General features: G+C 42.2%; 1 protein-coding gene across 1 annotated transcript in view; it reads right to left on the bottom strand.

The window, feature by feature from the left end:
- Window positions 1-1,455: 1,455 nt before the first annotated feature.
- The window catches only part of LOC140549741 (interleukin-17 receptor E-like protein), a 15,990-nt gene continuing 4,212 nt past the window's right edge, over window positions 1,456-13,233 (bottom strand). The window contains exons 5-14 of the mRNA XM_072673485.1: window positions 12,894-12,948; window positions 12,649-12,812; window positions 11,774-11,818; window positions 11,564-11,621; window positions 9,145-9,281; window positions 5,379-5,444; window positions 5,138-5,195; window positions 4,563-4,688; window positions 3,565-3,624; window positions 1,456-2,582 (exon numbers count right to left, since the gene is read on the bottom strand). Coding sequence (XP_072529586.1) covers window positions 2,431-2,582; window positions 3,565-3,624; window positions 4,563-4,688; window positions 5,138-5,195; window positions 5,379-5,444; window positions 9,145-9,281; window positions 11,564-11,621; window positions 11,774-11,818; window positions 12,649-12,812; window positions 12,894-12,948 — 921 coding nt within the window. The 3' untranslated portion in view covers window positions 1,456-2,430. The remainder of the gene's footprint in view (window positions 2,583-3,564; window positions 3,625-4,562; window positions 4,689-5,137; window positions 5,196-5,378; window positions 5,445-9,144; window positions 9,282-11,563; window positions 11,622-11,773; window positions 11,819-12,648; window positions 12,813-12,893; window positions 12,949-13,233) is intronic.

Below are 13,233 nucleotides of genomic sequence, written 5' to 3'. Positions count from 1 at the left end.
CAGATGCAGACAGAGCAGCACATACTGGAAGTACTGAGAATGAGTGAAGTACCATATCCTCATAAAGGTCAGCAGGTGTGTCAGATCTACTGGGGGTTCAGCAGGTTCAGTAACTACAGGCCTTATTGAGTTACAGCCCAGCCTGTATGAGTAGCCCAACGGGGAACCCCAGACAAAACCAGAAATCTTTGTCCCTGGGTTGTGGATGTGGGGCCAATGTGGATGTGGGGTCAGTGATGGCTCCAGGAGGCCTCATCTGGATTGCACACCCATGTGAGATTAAGGTGGGCTGTAAAGGTGCAAGGTGCACGTATTAGTCATTGTACTGAGTACAGTGAAATGTGTCCATGAATCCGCATTTGACCCATCTGTGGTAGAGAACACACACTAGTGAACTAGGGGCAGTGAACACACACACAACCAGCGAGAGGGTGAAAGGCCTTGCTCAAGGGCCCAACAGTGGCAGCTTGCCGAGTCTGGGTATCGGACCCACAACCCTGTCATCAATAGCCCAGAGCTCTAACTACTGAGCCACCACTGCCACCACAATAGAGCCTACTGGGTCCCAGTAAGACCTAGAACCCATACAGGAGATTTTCTGCCATCCCATTCTAACCCCATAGGCATTAATATTGACTATATTGACAAAAGTATTGGGACATCTGCATATTACACCCACTGGAGCTTTTCTGCCATCCCATTCTAACCCCATAGGCATTAATATTGACTATATTGACAAAAGTATTGGGACATCTGCATATTACACCCACTGGAGCTTTTCTGCCATCCCATTCTAAACCCATAGGCATTAATATTGACTATATTGACAAAAGTATTGGGACATCTGCATATTACACCTACTGGAGCTTTTCTGCCATCCCATTCTAAACCCATAGGCATTAATATTGACTATATTGACAAAAGTATTGGGACATCTGCATATTACACCCACTGGAGCTTTTCTGCCATCCCATTCTAACCCCATAGGCATTAATATTGACTATATTGACAAAAGTATTGGGACATCTGCATATTACACCCACTGGAGCTTTTCTGCCATCCCATTCTAACCCCATAGGCATTAATATTGACTATATTGACAAAAGTATTGGGACATCTGCATATTACACCCACTGGAGCTTTTCTGCCATCCCATTCTAAACCCATAGGCTGTATTAATATGGAGCTGGTCCTCCTTTGCTCTCAGCTCTACCAGCAGCAGCAGGTCTGGAGCTCTGCTGCAGTTATTAAGTCAGTTGGAGGCTTTTCTGCACTCTGCTCTGAGCTCGGCCCTCGGCCCTGACCCCGCTCTGTAGCTTTACGTGGTGGTGCAAACCCACTCCACCTGGAACCCACCAAGAACCCACCTAGCCCACGTTCCACCCATGTAAGCCCCACATGCTAGGAGTGTTGCAAACTGTGAAGAGTGAGGAGGAGACGGGTAACACGGAGAACTTTACTGAGAACTTTCTCATACAAAATGGCAGTTTTTCAGCTTATTTACAAATGACCTATAGCACGTTCACATGAAGATACAGACAACATTTAACAGGTATGAAGAAACTGCAATGAAGACATATATAAAAATACAAGCTCACACTATATAAATAAATGCATTCTCTACTAGAAATGTATACAGCTGTCCTGTGACACATATTGCAGGTGACAGTACAATCAAAAGGATGCTCAGAGACATACATACATGCACAAGACTGCTCATCTCTACATGGAACAAAACTAATATGTAATATCTAATGTGTAAAATCTTAAATGTTTGTGGACACCCCTTCTAATGAATACATTCAGCTACTTTCAGTTCCACCCATTGCTGACAGAGATGTGCAAATGCACACACACACACACACACACACTGTAGAAACGTACTACCAATAGAATAGTGTGGGCCAGAGGGGTATAAATAAAGCCCCCCAGCATTGAGGAGCTGTGGAGCAGTGGAAGAACTGTGTTCTCTGGAATGATGGATGGTGGTGGAGCTCCATCCAGTACTTTTGGGATACTGAGCTGGAGAGTTGGAAAGGATCTGGTGGGGTGGTCCAACATCCAACATTCTGACCTCACTAACACTCTTGTCGCTGAATGCAATCAAATCCTCACAGCAATGCTCCATCCTCCAAAATCTAGTAGACAGCCTTCTTCTTCTCCGGATTGTAGAGACAGATACTCCAACAGAAGCAGGAGAAACTCTTCTAATACCCTTGATGTTGGAAGAGCAGGTGTCCCAGTACTTGTCCATTTAGTGTGCATCTGGCAGTAATGTGTGTATGTAATATATGGGATGGAATGACTCAGTATATTCAGTATACGTCCATTTTTTTTGTTGTGCAAAGATAAAAATGAAATAAAATAAACAATAAAAGCATAAAATAGTCCAATAAAAACCAACCATATCCGCCTGAGACATCCTCAGTCCTAAACCTCTAAGAGCTTTATGGAGTCGTTCAATAGGCCGGACCTCTCGCCGTGTTTTAACTGAGAGCCTCCAGAGCCGCATATGTCGAAAAGGACAGACTTGCTGAGCTGGGTTTTGGAGTTCGATCCTTCAGTCATCGAAGAGAGAGAGGCTGAAAAAAAGGAATATTGATATGCTTTAGATCAGCAGCAGCTTAACCAGGAATCTGTACATTTCCTATTGGCACTCGGCCCTGACCCTGCTCTGTACCTTTACTATGGTGGCTGAGCTGCTCTCTGTGAGCTGTTCCTCTAAACACTTCCACTGTTCAATAATAATAACACCACTCACAGCTGATGGAGAAAGATCTAGGAGGGAAGGTCTAAATTTCACCAGCTGACTTGTAGTTGTTGGTGCAGCGGTGTCTCCTATTACATACAGAACCACGCTGGAGTTCAGTGAGCTCTTCAGAACCTCCTGTTCTTTCGCTTATGTGTGGAAGAAAGGCCTGACAGACTGCAGGACTAGGGGGCTTGATGTTATACACCATGAATACGCACCATCCATCATTCCAGAGAACACAGTTCTCCCACTGCTCCACAGCTCAATGCTGCTGGGGGGCTTTATATATATATATATATATATATATATATATATATATATATATATATATATACCCCTCTACTAGCCCAAGCCTGGCATTAGGCAGCATGGTGCCAATAGGGTCATCAATGTTGATGAACTGCTCTAGTGAGTCCTAATCTATTGGCAGTACTTCTGTACAAGGCCTAGACAAGCTGTGTGTATGTGTGCAATGGTTACAACTTGAGTAAGTGGCGGAATGTATTTTTAGAAGGAGTGTCCACAAATATTTGGACGTCTAGCGTATTTGCTCAGCAGTGATTTTATGGTGGTTTCTTTTTTATTAAGGATAATAGAGGGCATGATGTAATTCTGATGAAATGGCCAGTGGGTGCCTAATAAACTGGCAATCCAGTACAGTTATAAAAGGATTATTAATGGTTGCAAAATCTAATTATACACTGCAGGCTCTGAGCACAGTGAATAGGTTGACTGCAGCTGAACCTACTGTGCATGTGTGTACACGCAGAGCAGTCCACTGGTTCTGCAAAGCAAAGGAAAGCTTTTCTCACCTGTGTGAGGTCCCGGCAGGCGGGCGATACCTGCAGCCTTCATTACTTTTATCTGATAAACTGAAAGTAAAAAGAGAAGCAAACACGAGTCAAACTCACGTTACATTCAAAACAAATCAGATTCACCTCTGTTCTGATGTGTGTGCTGATTTGCGTTAAATGACTGTGATGGGACAGGGATAGGCCGCTGTGTCTGGCTCAGCAACCAGGCTACTGTTCAGGCTTCAGCGTCATGGAAGATATAGGGGCCAGATATAAAAGGGCAAAACAACAGATTTCACCATCAGGCACGTACTGAAATTTGCACATTGGTTCTGTAGTGTTTCTGTTATTCACTAACAGCAACGTGATTTGCATTGCCATCTCATTTGTGTACACTCTAAAAGGGCACGTCTCTTAGTCCACAGAATCATCATCCTCGCTTTATGGAAATGGAGGAGTTAGATGTGCTAGATGCACTATATGTCCAAATATTTATGGACATCCACTCTCTAATGAATGCCTTTTGCTGACACAAGCTAGACAGTTTGTCGAGTCCCTATAGAGTAAAGTACTGTCAATAAAAAATAGGACTTTCTGGAGCAGATAAATAAGCATGACCCTATTGGCACCATTCTGCCTAATGCCAGGCGTGGGCTATAGAGGGGTATATATAAAGCCCCCCAGCAGTGGAAGAGCTGTGTTCTCTGGAATGATGGATGATGGAGCTCCATCCAGTACTTTTGGGTTGAGTTAGGGATGATACAATGAGGTGGTGATCATCATCCCAACATCCTAACCTCACTAATGCTCTTGTTGCTGAACGCAATCAAATCCTCACAGCAATGCTCCTTCTCCAAAATCTAGTAAAAAAAACTTCTTCTCTGGACAGTAGAGACAGTCACCCCAACAAAAGCAGGATCAACTCTTTTAAATAGAGATGCGCCTTGATTACAGAAGAAACAATGAATGAGCAGGTGTCCCAATACTTTTGTCAAACTACTTCTGGAACAGCTTACCTATCATCGCAAGGCCTGTCACAACAGCCGTCACAATTATAGCTGTAGTCAGTGCCACCATCGGCACCACTACATGCAGTAGCTGCCATTCACTGTCATCACCTTTGGACCTGGAGACAGAGCGTGCTGCAGAAAGAGGAGGAAAACACCTGTGAACTTAACCACAGCTTACAATCATCCGCTGTGTTTACATATCTGCCAAAAAGGAAGTAAATTGGAGTCACAGTCATTGTGTGCTCTTGGCTGAGGTAATAGGATTTTGCCTCTGGCTTTCTGAAGAGGCCTTCATCAGAGCTTTGAAATGTATTTCAATGATCTCACGTATAGTCAAAATGGGCGGTGTATGGCAGGTTGGGTCCTGTTCAGTCATACACAAACACAAGCAGGCCGAAATGTCACAAGCCACGCTTGCCAGAGGAGGTTTGCTGGAACAGGAACTTGATGCAATTAACTATGATGTTTTTGCAAGTTGTAAATGAAGCACAATAGCATTTTTGCTTCGGAAAGACTTTCACATCTGCTGACAGAGGCACTTAAATCAAGTCCTGACATGAAGGTTGTGGATTTGAACTCACAGCAAGGGGGCTGGCAGTAGAGAGTGGTCACTCCGTATTTCACATCTGCCCGCTTTGCCTGGGTGAGCAAAGAATTTGATTAGTGCCATCAATGAAGAATTGCCTACAGTATACAGTAGAGATATGTCCAGCCTAATCTATAACAATAACAACAAGAAGTTTCTCATTTTTAATAGAATCTAATTGGAACTATTGGTCTCTATAACATCCATCCAACACTTCATCTGACACAAGCAATTACCTTGATGCAGATACTCGGCTCACAGAGATCCAAGGCCAGATCCGGTTTTACAGTCTGAAATTTCTCCTGTAAAAACATCAGAGAAAAGTTTTTATCAGATCTTAAACTAGATCTGATAAGTAAAAAAGTGTTGTTTTCAAGCTGTTTGGGTTGAAATTTCAATTGATTAATATGTATGAAATCACACAACCTCACATGTATTATAAATAGAGGCTATTTAATGATATGAGATTGTGCTGGTACAGTGCTTGGACCCCAGGGATTGCCATTTGCTTTTACATTGTAGACTGTGGTGCAGTGCTTAGACCCTAGTGATTGCCATTTGCTGTGTAAGTCGTAGACTGTGGTGCAGTGCTTGGACCCCTGGTGTTTGCTATTTGCTATGTATTTTAAATTGAAAATGAATTTTAAATTAAAAAGTTTAAACTTAAAATTTTTAATTACCTTACATATACATTAAGTTCCCAATGGCCATCGCTGGGGTCCAAGCACTGCACCACAGTCTACGACTTACATACAAATTCAGTAATTTGTAGACTTTGGGGCAGTGCTTGGACCCCTAGTGATTGCCATTTGCTGTGTACATTGTATAATGTGGTGCAGTGCTTGGACCCCAGTGATTGCCATTTGCTGTGTACATTGTATAATGTGGTGCAGTGCTTGGACCCCAGTGATTGCCATTTGCTGTGTACATTGTATAATGTGGTGCAGTGCTTGGACCCCAGTGATTGCCATTTGCTGTGTACATTGCATAATGTGGTGCAGTGCTTGGACCCCGCCGATTGCCATTGGAAAGTGAATATTAATCTAGGCTAGATTAATTTAATTGGGTGTATTTATATTACTCAAACTACAGAATTTGTACTAATGTCTAACAAGGTGGAAGCTAGCTAGAAAACTTGTACTTCAGATGAGCTAATGCTAAAGCTAATGCTAAAGCTAACAATGGAGATAGTCAGAAGTCAGGAACTTTAATGACAGGCATAAGAAATCAAGATAACCTGTATCTGAAGTCCTTTCCAGCTCTCTCAGCATCAATCTCACAGCAGGTTTGAGTTTTGTCAGAGGTTTCCCTTGTTTGGTGGACGACGTGGCATTTAGAGGTGGTTGTAGAACAGGATAATAGGAGTGAGTATTTTCAAAATGGTCAACAGGAGGCTCTAACTATATCTACTGTATGTTGGCAGTTAACTTATCTTCTCATCTACAGGAACACTATTCAACCATTCATGATGGCGGTCCATGATAAACCATTATGTATTACAGATGCTGCAGACAGAGATTAGGTTGGGAAAAGTCTGAGGAATTCCCTTACAGCTTCAATGCTTCCTTTCAACCCCTGTAAAATCCTTCTCAGCATTCTTTCCAAGTGACTCATTGCCTGTTATCCTGTACCACGCTGAATGTAGGCTAATTGAAAGATGGTGATGACCATGACAACATTAGATTAGAATGGGGATGTGTTATGGAAGGCTGCATTTCAATGGACAAAAACTTCCAGATACCTTAGCATGCCATTATGCGCATCATCTGAACAAACACAAACAAACTATGAATGGCAAGTTGCTGGGTTTTTTTTACTTTGTCCTACTTTGCTAGCATGACCATATCACTTAGAAATCTGTGTCTGCTATGTTTAAAAACTGGTCAGCCTAAAATAATGCAGTAACTGATTATAGAGAACTTCTCATAACTTTTTGTAACTTCTGCATCTCACTTTGGACAATACTGCATTTTAAACTGAGCCTCAAAACCATCAGTAAATGAGCTGCAGCTGAAACTGATTAAATACTGTGCAAGGTGTTTACTCTGTGGCTCCGCCCCTTCAATTTATTTACTGTTTAATCCAATTTGCACCTGAGAACTCCCCCTATCACAAGACATTCTCAGACTGGGGGCTATTAACAGTGAAGCGCTGACTGAGCTCTTGCTGGGATTTGAATGGATCCTGATAATCTCCTCACTCTTGCTAAAGTGCAGCAGTTAGACTGTAGGGCCGGTCTAGAGCTGTTCTTCTACAGAGTATATTTGCCTTCCCTTCTTTCTCAGACACAGATACGAGCTCTTGGGTGGAGCGACTGTCTAACTGCCTGCTCATCAAGAGACTCATAGAGATCGTAAGTTCAAATTCCACTAACAGCCCTCTATGGTCAGGAGTCTGAGAGGGGGGGGGTGCAGGGGGGGAATAAGCAGTAAACAGATCGAGGGGGAGGAGCCACAGACTTGACATCTTATACAGTATTTAATCAGTTTCCAGACCTTTTATCATTTACTGATGATTTTGAGGCTCGATTCAGTGTGAACTGTTGATCAAACTGAGCTGCAGAAGTGAGGAATGAGAGTTAGAAGAACGCTGTGTTATTCTGTTTCGTAGATTCTCTTCATACTTTGGTATTTATTGCTGTGCAGTGATTTAGAAGCAATATAGCTCCCGCTAATCATTAACATCTACATATTTGACAGTGTGCTTTATCAGCTGCTGACTCTCTAAAAAGTGAATAATTGACTTTTGATTACTGTAACCTTTCAGAAGGAGTTTTCTAAAGAGCTGCAGAGAAACAATATGTTTTATATATTTTCTGTGTACATAAAATATACAAACATAAAATGCACCATTAATAAATAACCACCATTAACCACTAGTAACAGAATTGCATGCATGCACATGTACTGGGTATCGTGTGATACTACTGGACTACTGGACACCTTCAATGGTCTTGTAGATTGAGTTGTTTGTAGCTAGGGCTGGGCGATATAGTAAAAAAAATACTATATCACGATATTTAAAAACTTTTTTCACAATACACAATATCTATCACGATACATGTAATTACGACCTAAATACATCAGTAGCGACTCTAACAATTCTTATAAACTACTATTCAGATCAATTATACCTTCAGTCTAATTACAGCGTTAGTAATGAAACCTGCAGCTGATCAGTGTTTATTCGGCATTAACAGTCTCCTCCATACGCTCAGAAAAGCTTACTGTTTTCAACAGAATTTATCTTGATACAGTAAAATATCGTCATATCGCCCAGCTGTAGCTCACAGATTCCCAGATATATAACATATATATCCATAAAATCAATAGCTCCTTCTACAAGACCTCTGAAGGTGCCCTGTAGTATCTGGCACCAAGGCATTACAGAGGATCTTGTAAGTGCTGTAATGTGCCAGGTGGGGCCTCCATGATGCTCAGGCTCCAAGATCCAGTTCAGATGCGGACAGGGGTTAGCATGGGCAACACATTCCTTCATTAACAATCATTACAATTTCTGAGACTTAGCAGCTCTTTGGTGGGTTCAGACCAGATGGTCCAAATAGTCTTTGTTGCCCTAACTCCTCAATGAGCCCTAGGCACTCAACACCCTGTTACCAGTTAACTGTTGGTAGGTATTCATTGACACTGACCAGGAACAACCCAAAAGGCGTTCGGCCATTATTATCGCTTAGGTCTTCACCCCTGTCCTTTTCTCCCACATCCAACACCTCAACTATGAGAATTGGTACACAGCTTAGGCCTGCCTGTTTACATCAACCCTTTAAACCCTAAAGGCCTGTAAATGGGCCCATACTTTAACTCCTCGCTCTCAAACCACAGCTTTAAAAATAATGAAAGGGTTGAAACTGAGGTCATTTACATACACTGGTCTTAAAAGCACTGATAAGCAGCCTGTTTAATTCTAAAGGATAAATAGAGGTCATGTAGTGTGTGATGGTACAGATTAAGAGCCCCCTACCTCTTACCAAACTACACTTACCACTTCAACTACGGTGGTCTGTGTGTCCTTACACTCATCAGCCGCAGTCTTGTCACACTTGCTCAGAGAGAGACTGGTTTTGACCCGGGACATCACAAGCAGCTGTGGGAGACCCTCCTGTGTGGATATTTCCCATGCTAAAGGACAGAAAACACTGTGAATATGGGAAAATGGACATGTTACCGGGACCCAGTTAGACTTTCCCAAATGGGCCCCATCTTTACAGCCCATCTTAATCTCTAAAGCCCTTTATGCAGTATACAACCACAGACGGGGCCCATGTTTAACCCCATCTGATCCATCACTGACCCTGGTGGGCATCCATATGTGAGGCCAACGTGGAACCCAAGGACAAAACATTCTGGTTCCCAGTTGGGCTGCCCATACAAGCCACAAAATGGATATGCTAGTTTTAGCTATAGGCTGAATGGGTGGGTAAATAAATAATTACATTCTCATGAGAAAAAAGTGAGGTCAATAAAATTTTCCATGCTAATGGGACCTGAAAATGACCTCAAAGTGCTCCAGGTCATCTCTCACAGAACTGACATATGGTGTCATATGATCTATGGCTATGACTTGGGCATGAAGCTTCATAGCAGTCTTATAGATTGAATCATGTGATACTACTGGACTACTGGACACCTTCAGTGGTCTTGTAGATTGAGCTGTTTGCAGCTAGGGCTGGGCAATATAGTAAAAAAAAAATTATATATCAGATTATATAAGACTTTTTACATGTAAATACATCAGTAGCAACTCTAGCAATTCTTATAAACTACTATTCAGATCAACATCTGCTGCTCTTCATCTAATTAGACCTTCAGTCTAATTACAGCGTTAGTAATGAAACCTGCAGCTGATCAGTGTTTATTACACTAACAGTCTCCTCCATATGCCTAGAAAAGCTTACTGTTTTCACCATAACAACTTTTATCTTTGTCTTTATCTATTATCTAAATTTTCATACCCAGTCTTATAGATTGAACAGATCTGCCACTTTACTTGGTAACGCTTTACTAAAAAGCTGAGAAAAATGAAATTGTCCATATTATGGGACCTATTCAGCTTCGCCATGCTTTTCTCTGAAACTCTGCAGCCTTATAATAAAAAAAAATTATAATAAGGTATTACACAACTTTCTTTTGCTGACTCTGTAGTGTATGCTATGGAGTCATTTTGAGTGTACACTGAGATTGCCTAATAAAGTGTTTTCCCTGCTTACCTGCACCTGATTCAGCTCTTCAGACATGTTAGAGCAGGGGAAACACTAACTCATGCAATATAGGAGCTATTTCAGGGCTGAGGGCGGAAAACGGTTAAGAACATGAAAGCACTGACTAGGCTGTATCACCCATTTACACAATAGCCATAAAATACACCAGAAGCTCTGCTCGACTAAAAACAGACCATTATTAAGGTGCAGTCACTGTCATACTTGTGACTCAAAAGGCACAACAAACGGACCAATAGAAATGCTCCATAATGACTGACTTTAAACTTTATAAGTTTATCATAAAGCTACAGTCACTTTCTAGAGAATGCTTTTAGCTATTTTAGGCTGCACACATTGCCGACACAGATGTGCAAATGCACACACCAATAGCTTGCCTAGTCCCTGTAGAGAAGTACTGCTAGAATAGCACTTTCTGGAGCAGGTAAACAACATGAGCCTAATGCCAATCGTGGGCTAGAGGGGTATAAATAAAGCCCCCCAGCATTAAGGAGCTGTGGAGCAGTGGAAGAATTGTGTTCTCTGGAATGATGGATGAGTTGGGGATGATGAGGTGGGGTGGTGACCATCATCCAACATCCAACATCCTGACCTCGCTAACTCAGCTCTTATCGCTGAAAGCAATCAAATCCTCACAGCAATGCTGCTCCAAAATCTAGTAGAAGGTATTCTTCCCAGGACAGTAGAGACTAGTAGTTACTCCAACAAAAGCAGGATCAGCTCTTAAAAACAATTTAAAAAAGCAGGTGTCCCAATACATTTGTCCATATAGTGTACATTAGTAAGCTTCAAAGGCTCTTTAGAAACATCGCAATGTTGCCTGGGAGGAAGATCAAAGCCACAAAGGTCCGGAGATCAAAGCAAGAGAGCTCACAGACAAAACAGAGCATTCAGCTTTGACATGAACATACAGCCACTAGTTCAAGCCGGAGAGATATTGCTGACCCCTGACGGACTCCACTGAGAACAATGCAAATCAGGACCTTCAAGAAGAATCATGAGGGTTGGAACGTGGTCACTGAGCAAATACAATGAACTTTCATGCAATAAATGATAATAATGGTTAGAAACCTGTATGAATAAATGAATATGAGTTCCTACAATCAGTGGCAGCTGGGATCCCACAATGTAAGGACCACCCAACCACTGCGGTTTGGACAAGTTAATACATTCAGACTCAATTACCTGGGAAATTCCCTTCGGAAAACGGGCACTTCACCCAGACTCCAGCCTCTGTTTTGAACTAAAAACAAAACAAAAGAAGAGCCGGCATTGTCTAAATAATGAGTGGGAGGATGATTTTCATTTCCAGCACAGAGTTAAAGTGAAGCAATAAATTTCACGGTGACATTAACGTACGGAAATGATCAAAGGCATTCAGACGACTATATTTACCTTCATGCAAAGCCGGGGGTGAGGATCCACTGCCGAATATGTCACCTGTGGAGGATTGTGTGGTTAGGTCCAATTAAAACATCCTGGGTGTTGCTCTCCTTTTCCTTCTCCTTATTTCTGACATTGTTTTTAATATATTGCATCACTGTCACAGAAAGAAATTGCCATTTTTCCATTTTTGTCCAAATATTTATGGACATCCCTTGAAATGAATGCATTCAGGTACTTTAAGTTACAACCAGTGCTGACACAGATGTGCAAATGCACACATACACACAGCTTGTCTAGTCTCTGTAGAGAAGAAGGACTGCCAATAGAATAGGACTCTCTGGAGCCGATAATAAGCATTAAGCTATTGGCACCATGCTGCCTAAAACCAGGCGTGGGCTATAGAGGGGTATGAAGCCCCCCAGCATTGCGCTGAATTGTGAGAACTGTGTTCTCTGGAATGATAAATGGTGGTGCTCCATCCAATACTTATAGGATGAGTTGAGGAGTTAAGGATGAGCATCCAACATCCCAATCTCACTAACACTCTTGTGGCTGAATGTAATCAAATCCGCACAGTAATGCAGGACAAAAGCAGGATAAACTCTTCTTAATACTCTTGTATTCCCAAGAAGCAATAAACGAGCAGGCGTCCCAATACTTTTGTCAATTTGGTCTAATAGAAATCTGGCAGTTTTTCTTTACATGGTGTTAGAATTTCATGATGACTGACCAATAGAAAGGTTCCGAAATGACCTGGGATACAAACTTTTTACATTGACTTCCATTGAAAGTTAAGAAGGTATCTTCTCCTATAAAGTTTCGAGGTTGAGGTTTCCAGCGATTAATTACTTTGCTACTGATTTTCCCCCAAAAAAGGGGCTTACTTTTCTCTTGACGTGGGACTGCGAGGAATTGGCGAGGTCTTGGCACACACCTCCCTCTTGGAGCTCACACAGGGTGATGGTAGCATCAACATGGCACACGGCTTCCCAAGAGAGCTTCTCCTCCACTGGGTCAAACGTTATGCCAGACCACAGCTCCTCCACACCTGAGGGTCATGAAAGGTGGGTCACTGACTGCTCTTCAACGAAGCAGAACCTTGATCTTCAAAAGCAAAGTGTGTACTTACGGTTTTTGAAAGGGCAGACTTGAATCCGCGGTGCGTCGGTCATGACTGACCAGCCCTATGAACACCACAAAAACACCACAGGGTCACCATAAGGTTGCTAATGCTAATAAATAGCATGCTGCTGGTGCTTATAGAGGTGCCATGGAATGTATTTATTGAGTGGCTTTGGTTTGGATATAAAAAATATGCTCACATGTGGATTCATAAGCTTATTAACAACCCTGTTACGGTTACTCATAAGCTCTGGTTTGCAGCACCACACTGTCATGGTTAAACTTCGGCGAGTAATCTGTGGTTCTTGTGCATCCTGAACTGTTTGGAGAAGGGCGGATTAACAGCC

Source organism: Salminus brasiliensis, chromosome 2 (genome assembly GCF_030463535.1).
Source record: "Salminus brasiliensis chromosome 2, fSalBra1.hap2, whole genome shotgun sequence".
Taxonomy (NCBI): Eukaryota; Metazoa; Chordata; class Actinopteri; order Characiformes; family Bryconidae; genus Salminus; species Salminus brasiliensis.
Note: the sequence above shows the minus strand (reverse complement) of the source record. Positions and strands in the feature narration are given on the sequence as shown.